Consider the following 21,390-nt stretch of genomic DNA (forward strand, 5'->3'; position numbering starts at 1 on the left):
CCTCGCTCCGGGAGGCCAACTACTGCGACCAATCCAAATAATGTGGCAACTGTATGCAAAATGATAATCCAAGACCGACGGTTAAAAGTGAGAGAAATAGCCGACATCGTAGGCATCTCCTATGAAAAAACTCAAAACATTATAGTTAACGAATTAGGGTTTTCCAAGGTGTCGGCGAGATGGGTTCCAAAGCTCCTTTCAGTGGAACAAAAAATCACTCGTCTAACAATTTCACGCGACTGTCTAGACCTGTATGAAGCTGACCCTCAAGACTTTTTGGACAGATATGTTACTATGGATGAGACATGGGTCTACCACTATACGCCCGAGACTAAACAGCAATCAAAACAGTGGGTTCGTGCTGGATCTCCGCCACCCAAAAAGGCAAAGGCCATTTTGTCGGCAAATAAAGTTATGGCATCAGTGTTCTGGGACGCAAAGGGTGTAATAATGGTTGACTATCTCCAAAAAGGTACGAATATAAACTCGGACTATTATTGCGAACTTTTACGTTGATTACGTCGACTTTTACGTCGACTTTGAAAGTAAAAAGACCTGGAGTGCTGACAAAGAAAGTTCTTTTCCACCAGGACAATGCACGCGTGCATACGTCACTAAAGTCAATGGCAGAAATTCATAATTGCGGGTTTGAATTATTGCCGCATCTGCCTTATTCACCCGATTTGGCACCATCGGACTTCAATTTATTTCCAAACTTAAAAAAACACATGGGTGGTAAGAAATTTTTGACCAACGACGAGGTCCAAGCTGAAGTGGATACCTATTTTGAAGGCCTGGAGGAATTTTTTTTTTAAAAGTGGTATAATGGCTTTGGAATCCAGATGGAATAAGTGCAAAGACCTTAACGGGGACTACGTGGAGAAATAAAAATATTATAAAAAAACTTTGGTTTTGATTTCATACTTAAGCCGCGAACTTTTCAATCAGCCCTCGTATTATGATGTTGAAGAATTAGATCATGGTAAGATGTCTAGTTTCTTATTTAAAATCAACCTTGAATGAATACAGTGTGGACTCCTGGGTAAGTCCAAAAAATCTAATGGCATTTTACGTCTGCTGCAAATCGTGAAATCCAGCTGATTATAAAGTAACCAATTTGTTTTGACGGTAGTCGAGTCGTCCTACTTATTAAAAAAACCATTAATGTTAAAGATTTCTCCAGAGACTTGACTACCTATGGATACATTAATCTATGAATTAATTTAAGACTGTATTGTATAATATCCTTGTGTACCCACAATACAAGCCTTCTTGAGCTTACCGTGGGACTCAGTCAATCTGTGCAAAGACATATGTAACTCCGTATAGACGGATAAGGTCTAAGAAAGAAACGTACCTCACAGCCATAGAGAAAAAGGTACGGTGGCCAAGATGGCGTTACACCTTTGGGGAACGCTCGGCTAGATGGCGCTAATATTAATATTTGACATTTTAACGCATATCAAAGACCTATAAAGACCTATATAACTTCGTAAAGACCGATAAAGTATAAGAAAAAAACGTACCCCAAAACCATACAGAAAAAGGTACGGTGAGCTAGATGTCGATACCCTTTGGGGAACGCTCGGCTAGATGGCGCTAATATTAATATTTGACATTTTAACACATATCAAGCTAAGAATATGGGCCAAATTGTCAAAACTGAGGTTCAAAAGTTTTAAGCTTGTGTCGAGACATGGCAGTCTATGCATTGTGATTACACATTTTACTTTCACAGTAACTATTTATAATACTCAATCCTCTTTGATCTGTGTAAAAACCTTAGTAGAAAACTTAAAAGAAACTTAAGATGATTAAAGGAAAGGACATGCAAAAACTTTTGTGACTTAAATAATTAAAATCTTTAATCATCTTCTAACCATATTTTTCTATTTTCCAGATAAAGAGCTCCACAAAATCCTTAACTCTATGGAAGAGAAATGCGGACGGGCGTCTCTATCGCTATACAGGAGTCTTCGACCAGACACGAAGCAAAGCAGTGCTGCTAGGAAACGGAGTAACCAGATCGCTAAAGAACTTAGTGACATGGTGACTTATGTTCAGGTAAGTTCATCTTAATCTAAATCCTGCCTTAGTGTCTATTTCAGACGATTTATGGTGCAATGTCCGAGAAACATCGCTTTTTGTGGCTACAGACCTATGCGACATACTTTGCAACATAGCTCACGAGGGAAGTTTGCAGCTGACGACGTTTCGCTATGGTGTTCCCTTCATGAAGGAAGGTTCTTCTTATAAAAGTAAAATTTTCAACTCAAGTTCCAACAACTTTACTGAACTCTTTCAAAATCGCAGAGTATCTGCCATCAGAAATTCCACACAGATAAAAAAATCTTTATTGGGATTTGTCTTTTCTATTTTCGTCAACGCAGAAAAAGTAAAAAAAAAATGAAAAAAAAAACAACAATGATATATATTTCGCATATAATGAATTTACAGCATTCGTGGTCAACGGGTGACTGAGGAAAAAATTACAATGTGCAAAAGCTACCCACATACAAGAAATATAACCTAACCACAAAATTAAAATTTTGAAAAACCCCCGACCGCGACATAGTAGACCGATTTTCATGAAACATGGCTAAGAACACTCCCGACTAACTCAGCTTTCAGACAAAAAAACTAAATCTAAATCGGTTCATCCGTTCGGGAGTTACGATACCACAGACAGACACACACACAGACACACACAGCCAGACAAAAAGACAGACAGACAGACACGTCAAACTTATAACACCCCGTCGTTTTTGCGCCGGGGGTTAATTAATGTTTTACTTCATGAGTAACTATCGCGGTAACCAAAGACAATATTGTATTATAAATTGAAATAGATATCATACACGAAAGAAAAAAACGACAATTTTTTTTTCTTTCGTGTATGATATCTATTTCAATTTATAATTTATATATAGTAGTGTGACTACTTGAAAAAAAAAAGAACAAATCAAAAAATATTCAATAAAATAATTTGATTTGTTCCCTAGTCGTACAATATTCTATTGTTTCCTTTGCAGGCTATAAAGTTTCGTGGCCTCAACCCCCTATCGCCTAGGAGTTCCGTCAAGCAGGCTAGCAAAGACAGTGCTCCCTGCAGCAGCTTCGAGTCTTCGGAAAGCAGTGATAGTACCGGAACGGTAAGGATATCATCATCATCAGTAGCATAATCCTTGTCCCCTCACAATCCTCACAGCTCATGTCGTCAAACAATTCCCGAGTTCTCAGAGGGTATTGGAACCTTAACGGCCCAGCCACGACATTGGTCTAAGCGCGACAGCGGTGAGCGGCAACCATACGTGCGAATGAAAAGTCCCATCGCTGTGTCTCGCTCCAATGTATGGCCGCCGCTCACCGCTGCCGCGCTTAGACCAATGTCGTGGCTGAGCCGTAAGGAGGTCATCATCATAAGCATCATAGTAACCAGGCATTTTCGCGAAAAAAGTTTTTTTTTTTTTTTTTCAAAATAGGTAAAGGTATTTCCTACTCAGAATCATGAGCCCTTTCGATCCTACTAGGTAAAAAAAGCGTCCCAAACTTAATTTTTCGACTTCGTCACCATTTTCCAAACACTTTGTATAGCGGTTACAAAGTGGAAAGTTTGCAAAATAATAGAAAGTTTTGGGACCCTTTTTTTGTCTCCTGTGTTTTGTCCCGGATCGAAAGGGCACGTGATTCTGAGTAGGAAAAATATAAAATTTACCTTCCTTAGAAAATATATTTTTGGTGATTGTTCTCGCGAAAATTCCCAACCTTGTGTTATTGCCACTCCTCAGTTCTGACAAATAGAACAGCAAAAACGGTACCAACATCATCATCATCATCAATAACAGTAAGAAATCCCTGTCACTTTGTAGTTCTGTTAAGCAGACGGGCAAAGACAGTGCTCCCTGCAGCAGCTTCGAGTCTTCGGAAAGCAGTGATAGTACTGGAACGGTAAGGATATTATAATTATCATCAACAGCATATCCCTCATTTCCTTCACAGTTTACCAAACTTTTCGAACCCTCTGAACCCCTTGTAGTTCTATCATCTATATCGAATTCAAAATGCCAAAGTGTTAATTCAGACTTTTGTTCATTCCCTCCATATTTTTAGTGCGGTAAAAATTATTCGATAGGGTTCACTAGGATTGTAGAGTTAGGTACTATACTCTGTCAAACAAGTCTGTCAGTAAATAAGAACAAAAAAACCGGCCAAGAGCGTGTCGGGCCACGCTCAGTGTAGGGTTCCGTATTTTTCTCAAAAACTACTAAACCTATCAAGTTCAAAACAATTTTCCTAGAAAGTCTTTATAAAGTTCTACTTTTGTGATTTTTTTCATATTTTTTAAACATATGGTTCAAAAGTTAGAGGGGGGGGACGCACTTTTTTTCCCTTTAGGAGCGATTATTTCCGAAAATATTAATATTATCAAAAAACGATCTTAGTAAACCCTTATTCATTTTTAAATACCTATCCAACAATATATCACACGTTGGGGTTGGAATGAAAAAAAATATCAGCCCCCACTTGATATGTAGGGGGGGTACCCTAATAAAACATTTTTTTCCATTTTTTATTTTTGCACTTTGTTGGCGTGATTGATATACATATTGGTACCAAATTTCAGCTTTCTAGTGCTAATGGTTACTGAGATTATCCGCGGACGGACGGACGGACAGACAGACATGGCGAACCTATAAGGGTTCCTAGTTGACTACGGAACCCTAAAAAACTATTCGCATCCTTTTCTTTAGGGCGCTAGAGAAAAGGATACTTATAGTTTTCTTTGTTCTTATTTACTGACAGACTTGTTTGACAGCGTATAGGTTTCAATGGGTTAAATAAGATTTTCTATTTTATTTTCAGCAACAGTTGGCAGTAACCAGAGCCCGTTGCCTCAACGCACCAGCGTTACACCACCCCTGCTACCGCTGTAGCTCCGTCAACGAAGCTATAGGCAAGAAGATCTGTCGGAAACACCCGCTCGCTTTAGTCGCACATACGGAGACTCAACTCGTCCGGACTTACCCCGCCGGGTGAGTGAGATACCAGCATTTTAAAGCAGCTATCTCTTTTACACGCTTTGGCAAAGGTGTCTATAGGCAAGAAGATCTGTCGGAAGCACCCGCTCGCTTTAGTCGCACATACGGAGACTCAACTCGTACGGACTTATCCCGCCGGGTAAGTGAAACACTAATGATTCTGTCTCTCTTTCCCGCAAATGTAGCTATCTTCTTTAAATCCTGTTACTATCATCTGGGGTGTAAGGCTCGAATCATAGTCTTTTGACTCAGATTTTGGGCGTCTTTGGTCACTTATTTTACCCAAACGAAGCTATAGGCAAGAAGATCTGTCGGAAGCACCCGTTCGCTTTAGTAGCACATACGGAGACGCAACTGGCCCGGACTTATCCCGCTGGGTAAGTGAGATACCAGCATTTTCAACCAGCTATCTCTTTTACACGCTTTGGCAAAGATATCTATAGGCAAGAAGATCTGTCGGAAGCACCCGCTCGCTTTAGTCGCACATACGGAGACTCAACTCGTCCGGACTTATCCCGCCGGGTGAGTGAGATACCAGCATTTTAAAGCAGCTATCTCTTTTACACGCTTTGGCAAAGGTGTCTATAGGCAAGAAGATCTGTCGGAAACACCCGCTCGCTTTAGTCGCACATACGGAGACTCAACTCGTCCGGACTTATCCCGCCGGGTGAGTGAGATACCAGCATTTTAAAGCAGCTATCTCTTTTACACGCTTTGTTAAAGGTACCTAGGCAAGAAGATCTGTCGGAAACACCCGCTCGCTTTAGTCGCACATACGGAGACTCAACTGGCCCGGACTTATCCCGCTGGGTAAGTGAGATACCAGCATTTTCAATGGCTATCTCTTTTACACACTTTGTCAAAGGTACCTATAGGCAAGAAGATCTGTCGGAAACACCCGCACAATAGCACACGGAGACTCAGCTCGTCCGAACTTTATTATCCCTCCGGGTGAGTGAGATGCCGATAGCCTTTCTTACAGACCCCAAGCCGAGAAAATGTATCCATGACCAATCGCCTCCCGGATGTAAATAAAAGCAGAAGCAGTAAACTGCCGCTTTGATTGTGGGTTGAGGAATAGTAGCCACCGAAACAATGTCAATTCAGTTGTCACTTTCAGTTTTATACCTTGTCAAATGATAGTTTAGAAGCTATTATGATTAATATCTGGACGACCGAGCTTCGCTCGGTTCTGTTTCGTATCCTTGACCTGTGTCGCCATCTAGTTCAAAAATAAATAGTACCTACATCGAGCGAAATAATTCTCAGTCTTAACAACACAACTACTCTACACGAGATGGCGCGCGTTTCGCCACAAAAGCTCAAATAGTGTATTTTTCTATTCGTGTTAGCCTTGACCTGTGTCGCCATCTAGTCTTTGCAATAAATAGTACTTACATCGACCGAAAGAATTCTGTCTTAACAGTACAACTACTGCACACGAGATGGCGCGCGAAGAAAAACGCATGAAAACTCGAAAATTCGCGTTTTCCGGGACCTAAGGATAAGTTAGATCGATTTTTCACCCCCGAAAACCCCCACATAACAAATTTCAGTGAAATCGTTAGAGCGGTTTCCGAGATCGTCGGTATATATAAATAAATAAATAAATAAATAAATATACAAGAATTGCTCGTTTAAAAGTATAAGATTATGAATTAATTCTATCAAAATCATATAGAACATTCGTCCGCCATCTTGTAATTTTTGACAGGTCGTGGAAAGCCCCACCCAGGTATTGACTTTACCGCCCTAGGGCGGTAAAATAGCTCATCACGTATCAATATGCAGGCAAGTAATAACACCCTTTACGAGCGAGTGTGATGAAATAGTACATTACATCAGAGGCCGGGAAAATGAGGATTTCCGGCCAAGTGGGTAGGATAGGGATACGAGGCCGGGAATCCGTTTTCACGCCGAGGCATGTATAGTGCTTTTCTCAAACATACAATGAAATAAAAAAAAATGCTCAAAAGGACAATATTTTATAAAAAAAAGTTACTTTGCAGGCCTAGGCCTAAAAAATAATGTGAAATCCCTTTACAGTCCTCTCGAGTTGTTGCGCCCAAAAAGCGATACTTCCCAGCCCATTTTAAGGAACGTAAAGACAATATTTCATTGCATGTTTGAGAAAAATAATTTTCTCATCTGTTTTTGAAGTCATCAATCAATGAAGAGAGCCTTTACCAGTTTATCTGCTGAAAAAATATTTTTTCTACTCCCGAACTGTTATTCGTCATTTACAGGGTCGTACATACATCTTTAAAACCCTACATAAAAGTCTATTCCCAAAGCCAGCGTCCGACGGCTTTCAGCGCATGCGCGCAGTATCGAAAAAACTGAAAACGCATTGTTTGGCTCTGTAACCATGGCAACGCATTGTTATAACGATACTGCGGCAGCTGAGCTGACAGTACAAACCTTTGCGTCAAAATACAGGAAACAGTGTGAATTTCACGAAAATTATTCAAAAAAACAATGAAAAACTAAGTGCATGGTCGTAGAAAAAGTATTGTATGCAACGGTGTTTAACTGAGTCAAAAAATACTCGTGGCGTCTTAATAACAATTTTCGGCTTCGCCTCAAATTGTTACCCACGCCACTCGTCTTTTTTGACCTCCTTTAAACGCCTATTGCATAAAATACTATAAAATGTGTTTCATTTACCAAACACATAGCTCACAATAAATTTTTCACCACATCAACTAGTAAATGGATACGCCGTGTCTTGCGTGGGCGACAGTCGCGCGACCGTCGCCGTCGCGTCTCATACTTCCATATCGATAAGGTTTGATTTCGTATGCGTCGCCCACGCAAGCCACGGCGTTAATTTGCTATTCGAAAACAGATAGCAAAATTGCATTTGCAAGAGTGCAAAGTAATTTCATACAAATTTTAACTTGATGTCTTAAACTGGTTGAGAGAATTTACCTATAAATGATGATTTTGAATCATATATATTGTGCATAGAGGAGTTTTAGTGCCTACACTTATGTATGGTAGTGAAAGTTGGGTGTGGGAGAAAAGACATCAAAGTCAAGTGAATGCCGTGGAAATGAGAGCGTTAAGAAGCATGGCTGGTGTGAAGTTGAGTGATAGGATCAGAAATAGCGTGATAGCGTGAGTGGATGTAGATGTGGTGACAAAGATTGAGATGGGTATGTTAAGGTGGTTTGGGCATGTAGAGAGGATGGATGAGAGGAGAGTAACGAAGAAAGTATATGAAAAAAGAGTGGAAGGGTCAGTTGGAAGTGGAAGACCTAGGCGAACTTTTCTTGTTCAAATCGGGGAAATATTGCAAAAAGGCCAGGTCAGAAGTACTCGAAACCGACGAGCGTGTATGAGAAACGTTATGAAACTGTGTGAAGCGAAAGTGATTTGTCAGGATCGTAGTAAATGGAAATCCGTGATCTCTGCCTACCCCTCTGGGAAACAGGCGTGATTGTATGTATGTATGTATGTATATATTGAATAAATTGGTGGATTTTATATAATTTGATTTTTTATAGTTAGTATTTTGATCGTGTTGGTGTGGTGAAAAATGTTGTGTTTCACTCGGTGGCAAATATTGGAATCTTTCGCGTGCTCGGGTATCAATTTTGGCACATGCGGTATAACAACAACTTTTCCCCCTTGTAAAACAAATAACTATTAATTTCTTGTCCACAGCCTAAGAATAGACTCATCCAACCTCGATCCTGTCACCTTCTGGTGCTGCGGTGTCCAACTGGTAGCCCTGAACTACCAAACAGAAGACGCAGCGATGGCTGTCAACGCAGCTATGTTTGAGAGCAACGGTTGCGTAGGCTATGTGAAGAAACCAGCTGTTATGTGGGACCCAACCCATATAGCGTATAGGAGGTAAGTGGGTCAAAATCGATGTCTTATTTTGTGTCCCTAAAAAACGTGACGGAGTGGTGATTTTTGTATGAGATGATGTTTTGTTTTTATTTTTTCGTGTTTGAACTAAAATCTAGACTGAAAAAGAAATACAGTTGCACCGGTTTTATTTTTTAAATATTGGGTCGAACAGCATATAAAAGTGTGACAGAGTGGTATGCCTGTGTGGTGACGGGTTAAGAATTTCACCACCCCTTTTCTTCCCGTGGGTGTCGTAGAAGGCGACTATGGGATTTGGGTTAAATTGTGGCGTAGGCGAGAGGCTGGCAACCTGTCACTGCAATGTCACAGTTTCGTTTCCTTTCGACCCCTTTTTTGCCAAGAGTGGCACTGAAGCTTTAGTAGTTTCATGTGCTCTGCCTACCCCTTTATGGGATACAGGCGTGATTGTATGTATGTATGTATGTATGTAGAGTGGTATGAAACAAGACATCGAAAATAATTTTGACCCAAGTACCTGGGCGACCCTTGGAGTTAGAAAACTCAATTTTTTTGTATAAAAAATCATCTTTGGCACAAGCTTTTATCGTCGACTATTTCTTTTAACAGGCATCTACTGCTCTCCGAGACGTTTCTAAAAACCCCTTACTCGATGGGGATAGGTACTACGTTTCATGACAGGGTTCCTATGACCACCATTCTGCTCCATCATCAGATCAGCTCCATGATACCATAATATTGCATTGTCACGTGATTTACATATGTGTGCGAAATTTCAGCTCAATCGGAAACCGGAAAGTGGGTTAAATTTAGCTTCTACATAGGTTTTGACGCACACTAACATACTAACTAGGCAAGTTGAATAAAAGCTTGTAAAACTCGCGTTTTCCGGGACCTTAGACTAATTTAGATCGGTTTTTCACCCCCGAAAACCCCCACTTAACAAACAGCGAAAACGGAGTTGTTTCCGAGATCGCCGGTATATATAAATAAATACTTAAATATGCAGAAAATGTTCGTTTAAAACTATTATAAGTGGATAGATATATCTATTGTACCAGTTGATTTTGAATATCAGCTTTGGTCAGTGACAAAAATGTCTACTTCATCATCCTCCTTGCGTTAACCTGGCATTCGCCACGGCTCATGAACCTAGGGTCCGCTTTGGCAACTACTCCCAAGATTTGGCGTAGACACTAGTTTTACAAAAGCGACTGCCATCCAACCCTCCAACTATTAACTAGGCCTTTTTTATTTTATTTATTTTATATTAAAAATCTTACATTTGTTCATACACCAGAGTGCCATGAAACCCTATCAGTTTTGTGTTGACACTCGATTCGTGGATACATTTTACATTTAATTTATTGTGATACATAGGATAAATTAAAATTGCAAATTAAAAATTAACACTACAATATTAGCGGGTAAAAATGAAATAGAAATAAAATGAAATTATTGGAATTAGACCGGTCTCCTCACGATGTTTTTCTTCACAGAAAAGCGATTGGCAAAAATCAAATCGCACATAAGTTCCGAAAAACTCATTGGTACGAGGGGTTCGAACCCGCGACCTCCGGATTGGAATTCGCACGTTCTTATTGCTAGGCCACTAGCGCTCCTCAAAACAAAAATTTCTGCTTATTTCTCATTTTGCCAATCTTGTTTCAGATTCAATCCAATGGAGAAAGAATTCGACGGCATCCACGCAGCCCACCTCACCCTATCAGTTATATCCGGGCAATATGTCGCCGAAAATGTCTACTCATTCTACAATGCCTTCGTCGAAGTTGAAGTATTGGGTGTGCCCGCTGACTGTAGGAAGTTACGGACAAGGGCGGCTAGGAGGAACGCTTTGAATCCTGTGTGGCATGATACTTTTAATTTTAAGGTAAGTTTGTTAGAAAAAAGAAAATGAAATAAACCAATATCTGAACAGAATATAATGGCAGACACCAAAGAACATCGTATAGCTTGGTCAACTGGAAATTATTGGAAGGACTTGGCAGTTAGAATATATTTTTTTTATTGGTCAACTGTAGCATCCTATCCTACATTCAATGGTTTGGCCGAGTGTAACGTAGAGACAAGCAAAAAGCTCTTGTTAGAGACCAGTAAGTAAATAATTGTTACTCATTCTACAATGTATTGGGTGTACCCGCTGACTGTAGGAAGTTACGGACAAGAGCGGCTAGGAGGAACGCTTTGAATCCAGTGTGGCATGATACGTTTAATTTTAAGGTGAGCTTGTTTAAAAGAATGCCAAAAATCCTACAGTAAAGCAACTGATATCCGATCCAAATATCATTTAAAAGACCAAATTACGACATCTTTCTTGTGCCACTGCAAAAGGATGAAGAATGTGTAGTTAAAAAAAACCGGCCAAGAGCGTGTCGGGCCACGCTCAGTGTAGGGTTCCGTAGTTTTCCGTATTTTTCTCAAATACTACTGAACCTAACAAGTTCAAAACAATTTTCCTAGAAAGTATTTATAATGTTCTACTTTTGTAATTTTTTTTTTCATATTTTTTAAACATATGGTTCAAAACTTAGAGGGGGCCACACACAATTTTTTTTCCTTTAGGAGCGATTATTTCCGAAAATATTAATATTATCAAAAAACGATTTTAGCAAACCCTTCATTTTTAAATACCTATCCAATAATATATCACACGTTGGGGTTGGAATAAAAAAAAATCAGTCCCCACTTTACATGCAGGGGGGCTACCCTAACTAAACATTTTTTCCACTTTTTATTTTTGCACTTTGTCGACGTGATTGATATACATATTGCTACCAAATTTCAGCTTTCTCGTGCTAACGGTTACTGAGATTATCCGCGGACGGACGGACGGACGGACGGACAGACAGACAGACATGGCGAAACTATAAACTAAATGGCGAAAATATAAACTATAGTTGACTACGGAACCCTAAAAAGCAGTCTTTGATTGATCAATAGTATCCTGTCCGTATGCAGGACTTATATGGTTTGGCAGAGTAAAATCGTGCAACTGATATCTTAGCCGAATGTAAAATACAAATACAAAATATTTATTCAGCAAATAGGCCACAGCACTTTTACACGTCACATACATTTTAACATAATTTTTATATTTGAAGTAAGGGGAGAGACCAAATGCTACATTGAAAGGATGGGTAATGATTTGGTAGGTAAATGAGCAATATTTGGTCGACCAAACTGTAGTATTCTATCCTACGTTCAATGGTTTGGCAGAGTGTAACGTAGGTCTAAGTAAAAAAGTCTTGTTAGAGTCCAAGACTAATTTTGTTTGTTTTTATGTTGTTTTGGTCCAAAGCTTGGAGACTTTGAAGTTTTCCCGTGGTTTGAAAATGTTATAATTTTGTTCATTTCAGATCAACTTTCCAGAGCTAGCATTTATACGATTCGAAGTTTACGACGCTGACACAAATTACATGCTCTCCCAAAGAGTGATACCACTAACGTGCCTTCGCCCTGGCTATCGTCATGTGCGATTACGGTAAGTTAATAATTCTCACGAATGAAACAATTAATGATGATAGAAAGGAATATGTAAGTATTTCTCACACCACGGCGTTGTACAAGATGTGCTAAGCTGGTCATAAGTTGATGTTTGACGCTAATAGTATAATAAAGAGTACTACCGTAGTACAGTATGGCCACTCTCGCTCCCCGCTGAAAGTGCCACCCACCCCCTCTCGGTTACCTCACAGTTACCGCCTATCAAAAACGCGAACAGTCGACCTGTCATTCACTCATACAAGCATAGTACGCGTTCACCTACACGAGCTTAGACTGTGTGCTAGGAACGCGTCTCTTTCATATATTTGATCGCCAGTGTCCGAGGTGTGCCAGAACAGTGCAAAGATGCACAAGTTCAAGTCTCACTCAAATCATTTATTTTTTAACCATCGACGCAAAAATCCCCGTCGTTTATAAGTTTGACGTGTCTGTCTGTCTGTGGCATTGTAGCTTTCGAACGGATGAAAAGATTTCGTTGTTTTGTTTGGAATCTGAGTTAGTTTTTAAATACAAATCTTTTACAATCCAGATCACCAACAAACCAGTCTCTCAACATGGCATCCCTCCTGATTTTCTCTCGCTGCGGAGAAGAAGAGGCGGGAGAAAGTTCCAGAACTGATCTGGAGGAACCACGATCTCCTCAACAGCGGAGGAAGATACACTTCCTGGTGGTTCATGCTGTTAGAAGACGGGAGCCGTACTCTATATTGAAGGTCACACAAGACACTACTACTAATGAGGTTAGTTTCTTATGTTTGACTGTCCCTTATACTTAGAGGTCCGAGGAGTCTCTTTGCGGTCCCTTTCTGTCACTGTTTAACGTTTGTCCCTGTTTTAGCTCTTACTACTATCATTGATGATTTATGTCTTTTCAAGCCTTCTTTTTTAATGACCTTCCCTTAACCCTTAAATGCATATTGTTGCCATTTGGCTACAATGCATGTATTTTTTAATAAACTAGCCAAAATATAAGCTGGACTTTTTTATTTATTTTTCTTAGATCTGTAGGATCATCATCCAGTTTTTTCACACTTTTCCGCCATTTTTTCTTAAATGGTTGGAAATAATGTTTTTATTTAAGAAAAAATGGCGGAAAAGTGTGAAAAAACTGGATGATGGTGATTTTTAGTACTTGATTCAGGCAGATTTTTTCAGAGTTAGTAACTATTTTATGTTTAATCATTTTATCATAGGGGTTTCTCAAATAGTGTACCTTTTTAATAGTAGTAAAAGTTTTCTTATAAATTTTACTAGTAATTATATATTTATAAATAATAAATAAATAAATAAATATTATAGGACATTCTTACACAGATTGACTGAGGCCCACGGTAAGCTCAAGAAGGCTTGTGTTGTGGGTACTCAGACAACGATATATATAATATATAAATACTTATATACTTAGAAAACATCCGACTCAGGAACAAATATCTGTGCTCATCACACAAATAAATGCCCTTACCGGGATTCGAACCCGGGACCGCGGCGCAGCAGGCAGGGTCACTACCGACTGCGCCAGACCGGCCGTTTTATATAAGTAAGATTTAGCCAATTTTACTTCTAACACTGATTTAGTATTAAAATCGATGTTAAATATTTTTTTATTATTTTTCCTAGAGTCAGAAAACCATTGTCTATCACATTATTAATTTCTAGTTAAAAGAAAAAAATCATGCATTTATGGGTTAAGTTCTCCTATTTACATCTAGCTTTTCTCATTCGCTTTTCCCCATTTTTATTTGGCTTTCTCTGTCCTGTTCAAACTTCTTTCACTATAGCATTTTCCTATTTCCCGTCTCCCTCTCTCTCGTCTCCCCAGCAGCGGAGGAAGATCCATTTCCTTGTTGTTCATGCTGTGAGGAGACGGGAGCCGTACTCTATATTGAAGGTCACACAGGACACTACTACTAATGAGGTTAGTTTCTTATGTTTGACTGTCCCTTATACTTAGAGGTCCGAGGAGTCTCTTTGCGGTCCCTTTCTGTCACTGTTTAATATTTATCCCTGTTTTAGCTCTTACTACTGTCATTGATGATTTATGTCTTTTCAAGCCTTCTTTTTTAATGACCTTCCCTTAAGTTCTTCTATTTACATCTAGCTTTTCTCATTCGCTTTTCCCCATTTTTATTTGGCTTTCTCTGTCCTGTTCAAACTTCTTTCACTATAGCATTTTCCTATTTCCCGTCTCCCTCTCTCGTCTCCCCAGCAGCGGAGGAAGATCCATTTCCTTGTTGTTCATGCTGTGAGGAGACGGGAGCCGTACTCTATATTGAAGGTCACACAGGACACTACTACTAATGAGGTTAGTTTCTTTATTCTTATGTTTGACTGTCTCCTTAGTCCGAGGTCCGAGCAATCTCTTTACGGTCCCTTTCTGTCACTGTTTAACATTTGTCCCTGTTTTAGCTCTTACTACATCTATCATTGATTATTTATGTCTTTTCAAGCCTTCTTTTTTAATGACCTTCCCTTAAGTTCTTCTATTTACATTTAGCTTTTCTCATTCGCTTTTCCCCATTTTTTATTTGGCTTTCTCTGTCCTTTTCAAACTTCTTTCACTACAGCATCTTCCTATCTCCCGTCTCCCTCTCTCTCGTCTCCTCAGCAGCGGAGAAAGATCCATTTCCTTGTTGTTCATGCTGTGAGGAGACGGGAGCCGTACTCTATATTGAAGGTCACACAGGATACAACCACTAATGAGGTTTGTCAGTATTTTAGGCTTTCTCTTTTAGTTATGATGTTGAAAACCTCTCCCCTTTCTTTTTTAAGTTTAGTTACATTTTACTATTATTTCCTTTTTCTCTTCTTTTTACTCCCCAATTCTCCCTCATAGTCATATTGTCTTTCTTCACATACTTACTAGTAATATGTTTCTTTCATCTTTGATTCTTTTTTTTTCACTCCCAGTTGGGTTCCTTGTTCCTTAGATAACGATGTGATGTAATTTACCTATTTTGTTTTATTTTCTTTCCCTTTTTTATCTTCCTCATGTTTCCGCCGGTTCTCTTTTTCTGTTTCCAGCACACTCTTCTTTCTCGCATCTTCTTTTCATGTCAATTATATTCTTTTTCTCTCATTCTCTTTATTTCCCTATCCCCATTTATCTTTTGTGTCAACATTCCTTCATGCAATTTATGCTACATACATCATATTCTCAACAATATTTTTCTTTCCAGGCAATAGCCCAATGCCTAACCAAGGCCGGCGTCTGCCGCACCTCTCGAGGCAACTACGTCCTTGTAGAAGAGGTCCCATCAAGAACTCCAACTCAAAGAGTACTAGCACCTCATGAAAGGGTCATGAGGGCTGCCGCCAGCAGACCAGGGGCTAGGTTACTGTTGAAGAAAGTTGGTGACGACCCTAGCAGTCGAGCTTGGCTTACTAGCATCAGGTAAGAGTGAAATAGAGACTGTTACTAGGTTCCAGAATTTTCTAGAAGTTCCAAGGACTACAACACAAATAGTTTTAGCATCTCATAAAAGGGTCATGAGGGCTGCTGCCAGCAGACCCGGAGCTAGACTACTGTTGAAGAGAGTTGGTGACGACCCTAGCAGTCGGGCTTGGCTTACTAGCATCAGGTAAGAGTGAGACAGAGACTGTTTGTAACTAGGTTCCAGAATTTTCTAGAAGTTTCGAGGACTGCAACACAAATAGTTTTAGCACCTCATGAAAGGGTCATGAGGGCTGCCGCCAGCAGACCTGGAGCTAGGTTACTGTTGAAGAAAGTTGGTGACGACCCTAGCAGTCGGGCTTGGCTTACCAGCATCAGGTAAGACATTTGTATCTATATTCAGTGAGACAGAGACTGTGTTGGTAGATTCCAGAAATTTCTAGAAGTTTCAAGGACAGAAAAGAGTATCAGCACCTTATGAAAGACTTATGAGACCTTCCTGATGTCTTTTCTAATAATTTTATAATATTATAATTTTTTTATAAGAAAGGACTAAAATGACCAGACAGGTCGCCGGATAGTAAACGATCACTGCCGCCCAAGAATGCCAGAAGGGTTGGAGATCCGTTGTCAGTCTGTAAGACGGGTTTACGTCCTTTTCTTGAGTATTTGAAGCTCATATCGATCCGGAAATACCACAGGCCGTGCGAGGCAGGAAGTTTCTGGAGAAACGCACAGTTGAGGACTGCCAATCATCTAAGATACAGCACAGTGAGACAGAGACTTATCTGTTGGTAACTAGGTTCCAGAATGTTCTAGAAGTTCCAAACACACCAACTCAAAGAGTACTAGCACCTTATGAAAGGGTCATGAGAGCTGCTGCCAGCAGACCCGGAGCTAGGTTACACTTGGAGAAAGTCGGTGACGACCCTAGCAGTCCGGCTTGGCTTACTAGCATCAGGTAAAACTATAGGATAGGTTACAATTTATGTTTAATCTTATGTAGAGATATTTTAATTTAGGCTTGTCGAAAAAGTTTAAACAGGATCGGCTCACTTAATATTTCTATATTTCGTCAACAATAATAAAGTGTGTCGTTCAACCTTCATGTCCTGAAACAATCGTTACGTTAAAGTACCATCTGTTTGAAGTTTCGAACCACTTTGTACGTCCGTAGTTTAGTTACAGATTTTTTTCCGCGTCAAAATTTTTGTTCATGCTACTACGCCTTCCTTGTCGTATCCGACAAAGGCGATTTTATCAGCAATTATTGTCCGGATAATGGAATGCTCTGGATGTGGCTAGCAAACCCAAACTTGATGTCATATCACACGTCGCACAGTGCTGTCCAGACGAGTTGTAGGAGGTCTTACGGCCCAGCCACAACATTGGTCTATGCGCGACAGCGGTGAGCAGCAGCCATACGTGCGAATGAAAAGTCCCATCGCTGTGTCTCGCTCCAAGTATGGCCGCCGCTCACCGCTGTCGCGCTTAGACCAATGTCGTGGCAGAGCCAGGTCGCGTTTTTCGGATATGGCGCTTTTTGCCAATAAGCATGGGTTAAAATCAAATTATCTCGTTATTGCAATATCATTTGTCTCTTCAGATCCAACTCCAACGAGCGACCAGCAGCGCGCACCTCGTCTCCTCCAGGGGAGGAGGAACCTCGGAAACCGCCGGACAGCTTCCTAGTGTGTGTCCATAACGTCTCTCACGAGATACCTTATGCTATCCTCAAGGTAAGTTCCTCACAGACATCAGTACCTAGTTTCGTTAATTTACAGGTTCTGCAAGAACCTTAACAGTCTCACGACATCAGATCAGAGTGACATTTAAGAGACCACAAAACCCATAGGGATCTTAAGTCGAGAAGTCTTATATATGACTTACTATCCTCAAGGTCTGTTCCTCAAAGACATCAGTACCGAGTTCGGTCACCTACAGGAGAAGACCATAGAAGCCACAGGGACTTGCAATATTTAAGTCTGACTCAGCAGTACTCAGCTCGTTCATCTATAGAAGAAGACCACAGCGACTATATAAGCCTATAAGTCTCATGAGACATCTTAATCCGAAGATATCCAGGATCTTCCTCAGACACAGCAGGACCTAGCTCGTTCATCTATAGGGATCTAGAATTACTCACAGACAACAGTCCCAAACTCTTTCTCCAGCTAGTCAGGGTCCTTTCCTAAGAACCAACTCCAACGAGCGGTCAGCGCGATCCTCGTCTCTTCAAGGGGAGGAGGAACCTCGGAAACCGCCGGACAGCTTCCTAGTGTGTGTCCATAACGTCTCTCATGAGATACCTTATGCTATCCTCAAGGTCAGTTCCTCACAGACAACAGTACCTAGTTCGTTCATCTACAAATTCTGAAAGAATAAAATATTAGAGACCACAGGGATATCGAATCAACAAGTGTCATGAGATACTCGTACCCTTGCTCGTACCTTGCGCTATCCGGCCGCTATAGGCCGTCCCTATCGCACTATTTGTAAGTGCGACAGGGATGGCCAGATGTTTTATTTTTTATCGCGCGACCATGCTTGCCTGCCTGAATGATTAGATTAAATTTAAGAAGATAATTATGTCTAGGAGAACCATGAAAGCCACTGGACTTCTTATTGTCAACAACGTTTAATTCTCAAAAGATATCTATAGACAGATACAGTCTTATTTCACCTTGTTTTGAGCTCTCGCATTCTTGATATTTTCATTTTATGTAGGTCCCCAGTCAGCTGATTGTGGTTGGTGCAACTGGTCTTCAGTTGGTGTACATTATTTGTTGTTATCAGGTGCCTTTAAACGCGACTGCGTCCTACGTCGTGTACCAAGCATTGACGAAAGCGCGGTGTCAAGACGACCCAAAGAGGTAAAATTATTTTGCCCTTATAGGTATACAGGGCGTCCCACGGCCATGCCACATGGAGGGAAAGTACCCTAAATATCATAGATAGCATATTTTGCTGAAAGAAGACTTCATTTTATTTTTAAAACTTAGTAAAATTACATTCATATTTTTTTTTTTGAAGATTTGTATGGAAAAAAAATATCGCGTCGTCGGAGGAAGGTAAAAAGTAAAAAAAATATATAAGTCCTCAGTAAAAATTAAAAAAAAAATTATGCAATTTTAGTCATTTAGTCATTTATTTATTGCAACCATAGTGTAGTACAGTTCTTAACAACTAGGTACATTCAGAGTCATATGGGCCCTGGCAGGGCATTGCAATGTCATACATTATGTTATTGAATTTTACTAATTATACATGCATAGGTATATTTATTAACAGTTCTAGTATTATACATTCAGTCACATTAGATATTTATAATTTAAGTTATACATCAATTTAATTATAGAAACATTGAATTCACGTTGTCACTTACATCTAACCTATATTTTATGTCAAATTATTATCATTTAAAAAGTCGTTTATTTTGTAATAGGCCTTTTCTGTAAGCAGGTTTTTAAATTTACGTTTGAATAGATGGACTTTTGTCTCAGCTTTTATTCTTTCAGGAATTTTATTATAAATTTTTATAAATCTAACATATGGACTGTTACTGTGCATAGTTAAATTTGATTTTGGTAGGCCTAGTCTATTCTCATGTCGAGTTACCATTCTTCTATAGGGCGCATCTTTAATTTGGCGGAAAAAGTGCATGTTGTCCCTAACGAATATGCCAACCTCCAAAATATAAATGGATGGAAGAGTGAGTAATTTATGCTCTTTGAAATAGGGCTTGCATGTTTCTCCGTGCCACATATTCAAGAGAATGCGCAGGCATCTTTTCTGCAATATAAACAGGTCATCAGCATCTGTGCTTGCTCCCCACAAAATGACTCCGTAGCGGAGCCAGGCATAAGCGTGAGCGTAATATGCTGATAGGGCCGTTTCATAATTTGTATTACTCTTTAAAATTCCGAGCGCATAGGTAAATCTTGTTAATTTTGCCTTTGTGTTTATGATGTGCATTTTCCAATTCAGGTTCGTGTCTATTGTGATACCTAGTAGATTAAAGTGTTCTACTTCTTCTATTTGTCCGTTACTCGATGTTAGGTTAAGGTCTAAAGGATTTTTTTGGTGTGGTCGAAATTGAATAATTTTAGTTTTTTTGAAATTTATTTCTAAATTATGATGAATTTACTAAGTTTTAAAAATAAAATGAAGTCTTCTTTCAGCAAAGTATGCTATCTATGATATTTAAGGTACAGTCGACTACAAAGAGATGTATCCACTTTTTCACCTTATTACAATTCAATAAGGTGAAAAAGTGGATACATTTCTTTGTAGTCGACTGTAGGTACTTTCCCTTCATGTGGCATGGCAGTGGGACGCTCTGTATACTGGCACTCAAATTATTAATAGTTTCTATTACCGATAGGTCCACGATTACTCGCTTTTGAAAATGAAAATGAAAAAATGAAAATGAAATATTTATTTTTCAAGTAGGCATATTACAATGCGCATATTCATGAACGTCGTCGTTTTGGCGGGAACAGGCCTAAAAGGCCTGATTTTGCGCGTGATTCGGGCGTGATTTTTCTCACTTAATGGTCTCACCGGAAGACCAGCGCTGGAAGTCGCCAGCAATATGCTGAGGTGAGGCCATTTCGTGGCATTTTATTACTATTTTATGTCAGTGTAAAATTGTTTGTGTGCTTTCGAATAAAAATATTCTATTCTAAAAGTAAATGTACAAATTCTATGCAGATTCGTGTTGGTAGAAGAATTGGAATGGGGTGGACGAGCCAGCGCGGGGCCGCAACAACGAGCATTGGCTGACGATGAAGTGGTCTACACTGCACAGGTATTAATCTATCCTTACTTATATAGATATACTAATCAGGTCTCATCAGTATAGTAGGATTTTTAAAAAATTAAGATTTCCACTTGAGAACTTACGAGTATCTGCGATGAATAGCATTGTTCTCTTTTGTTAACCCTAAACTGCTAATTACCTGTGTGAAATAAATACCATAACGAACAAAATATTCATAACTATTTTTAAAAACCGGGACTTAATCGCGTATAACTACATATTAAACTGATCGCCGTTATACGCGATTAAGTCCCGGTTTTTAAAAATAGTTATGTGTAATAATCGTGAAAATTTGAACAAAATATTATTTATAAAAGACAAATTTGTGTATAAAAATGTATGTCTGAAAAAAGGCTATTAATAAATAACACGTCTGTTTACCCACATGGGGTAGGCATAGCACATGAAACAGTTCGAGTTTCAGTGTCACTCTTACCAATTAAAGGGTTGAAAGAAAACGAGATTCTGAACCACAATTTGACCCATATCCCACAGTCGACTACTACACCCACGGGAGGAAAGGGGCAACTAATCTTAGTCAGTAGGTAATATAATTAATAAAACGAAAACTTGTTTTGAGCCTCTCATCATAATACACTTTATTAAGGACAGTCTGATGACACTTAAAATTAATATTTACATATTGTTCTACTATTTGCACGGGAGTACTTATCTTTTGTTCGTTTTTATAGCCGACAGCTCATAGCTTACTAGCTCGCGGTGGGTCTAGTGCCTTAACGTCATTTATTTCAGCTGCATATTTCTGGTTTTAG

The 21,390-nt window shown here is 39.5% G+C and overlaps 1 protein-coding gene across 1 annotated transcript in view; it reads left to right on the top strand.

Annotated features, from left to right (window-relative positions):
* The window catches only part of LOC125239766 (1-phosphatidylinositol 4,5-bisphosphate phosphodiesterase epsilon-1-like), a 234,420-nt gene that overhangs the window by 186,135 nt on the left and 26,895 nt on the right, over positions 1-21,390 (top strand). Inside the window, exons 29-39 of the mRNA XM_048147438.1 lie at positions 1,901-2,064; positions 3,033-3,152; positions 4,864-5,033; positions 8,709-8,900; positions 10,551-10,770; positions 12,257-12,381; positions 12,934-13,144; positions 15,581-15,795; positions 17,402-17,534; positions 18,592-18,668; positions 20,509-20,605. Coding sequence (XP_048003395.1) covers positions 1,901-2,064; positions 3,033-3,152; positions 4,864-5,033; positions 8,709-8,900; positions 10,551-10,770; positions 12,257-12,381; positions 12,934-13,144; positions 15,581-15,795; positions 17,402-17,534; positions 18,592-18,668; positions 20,509-20,605 — 1,724 coding nt within the window. The remainder of the gene's footprint in view (positions 1-1,900; positions 2,065-3,032; positions 3,153-4,863; positions 5,034-8,708; positions 8,901-10,550; positions 10,771-12,256; positions 12,382-12,933; positions 13,145-15,580; positions 15,796-17,401; positions 17,535-18,591; positions 18,669-20,508; positions 20,606-21,390) is intronic.

Source organism: Leguminivora glycinivorella, chromosome 26, assembly GCF_023078275.1.
Source record: "Leguminivora glycinivorella isolate SPB_JAAS2020 chromosome 26, LegGlyc_1.1, whole genome shotgun sequence".
NCBI classification, from domain to species: Eukaryota; Metazoa; Arthropoda; class Insecta; order Lepidoptera; family Tortricidae; genus Leguminivora; species Leguminivora glycinivorella.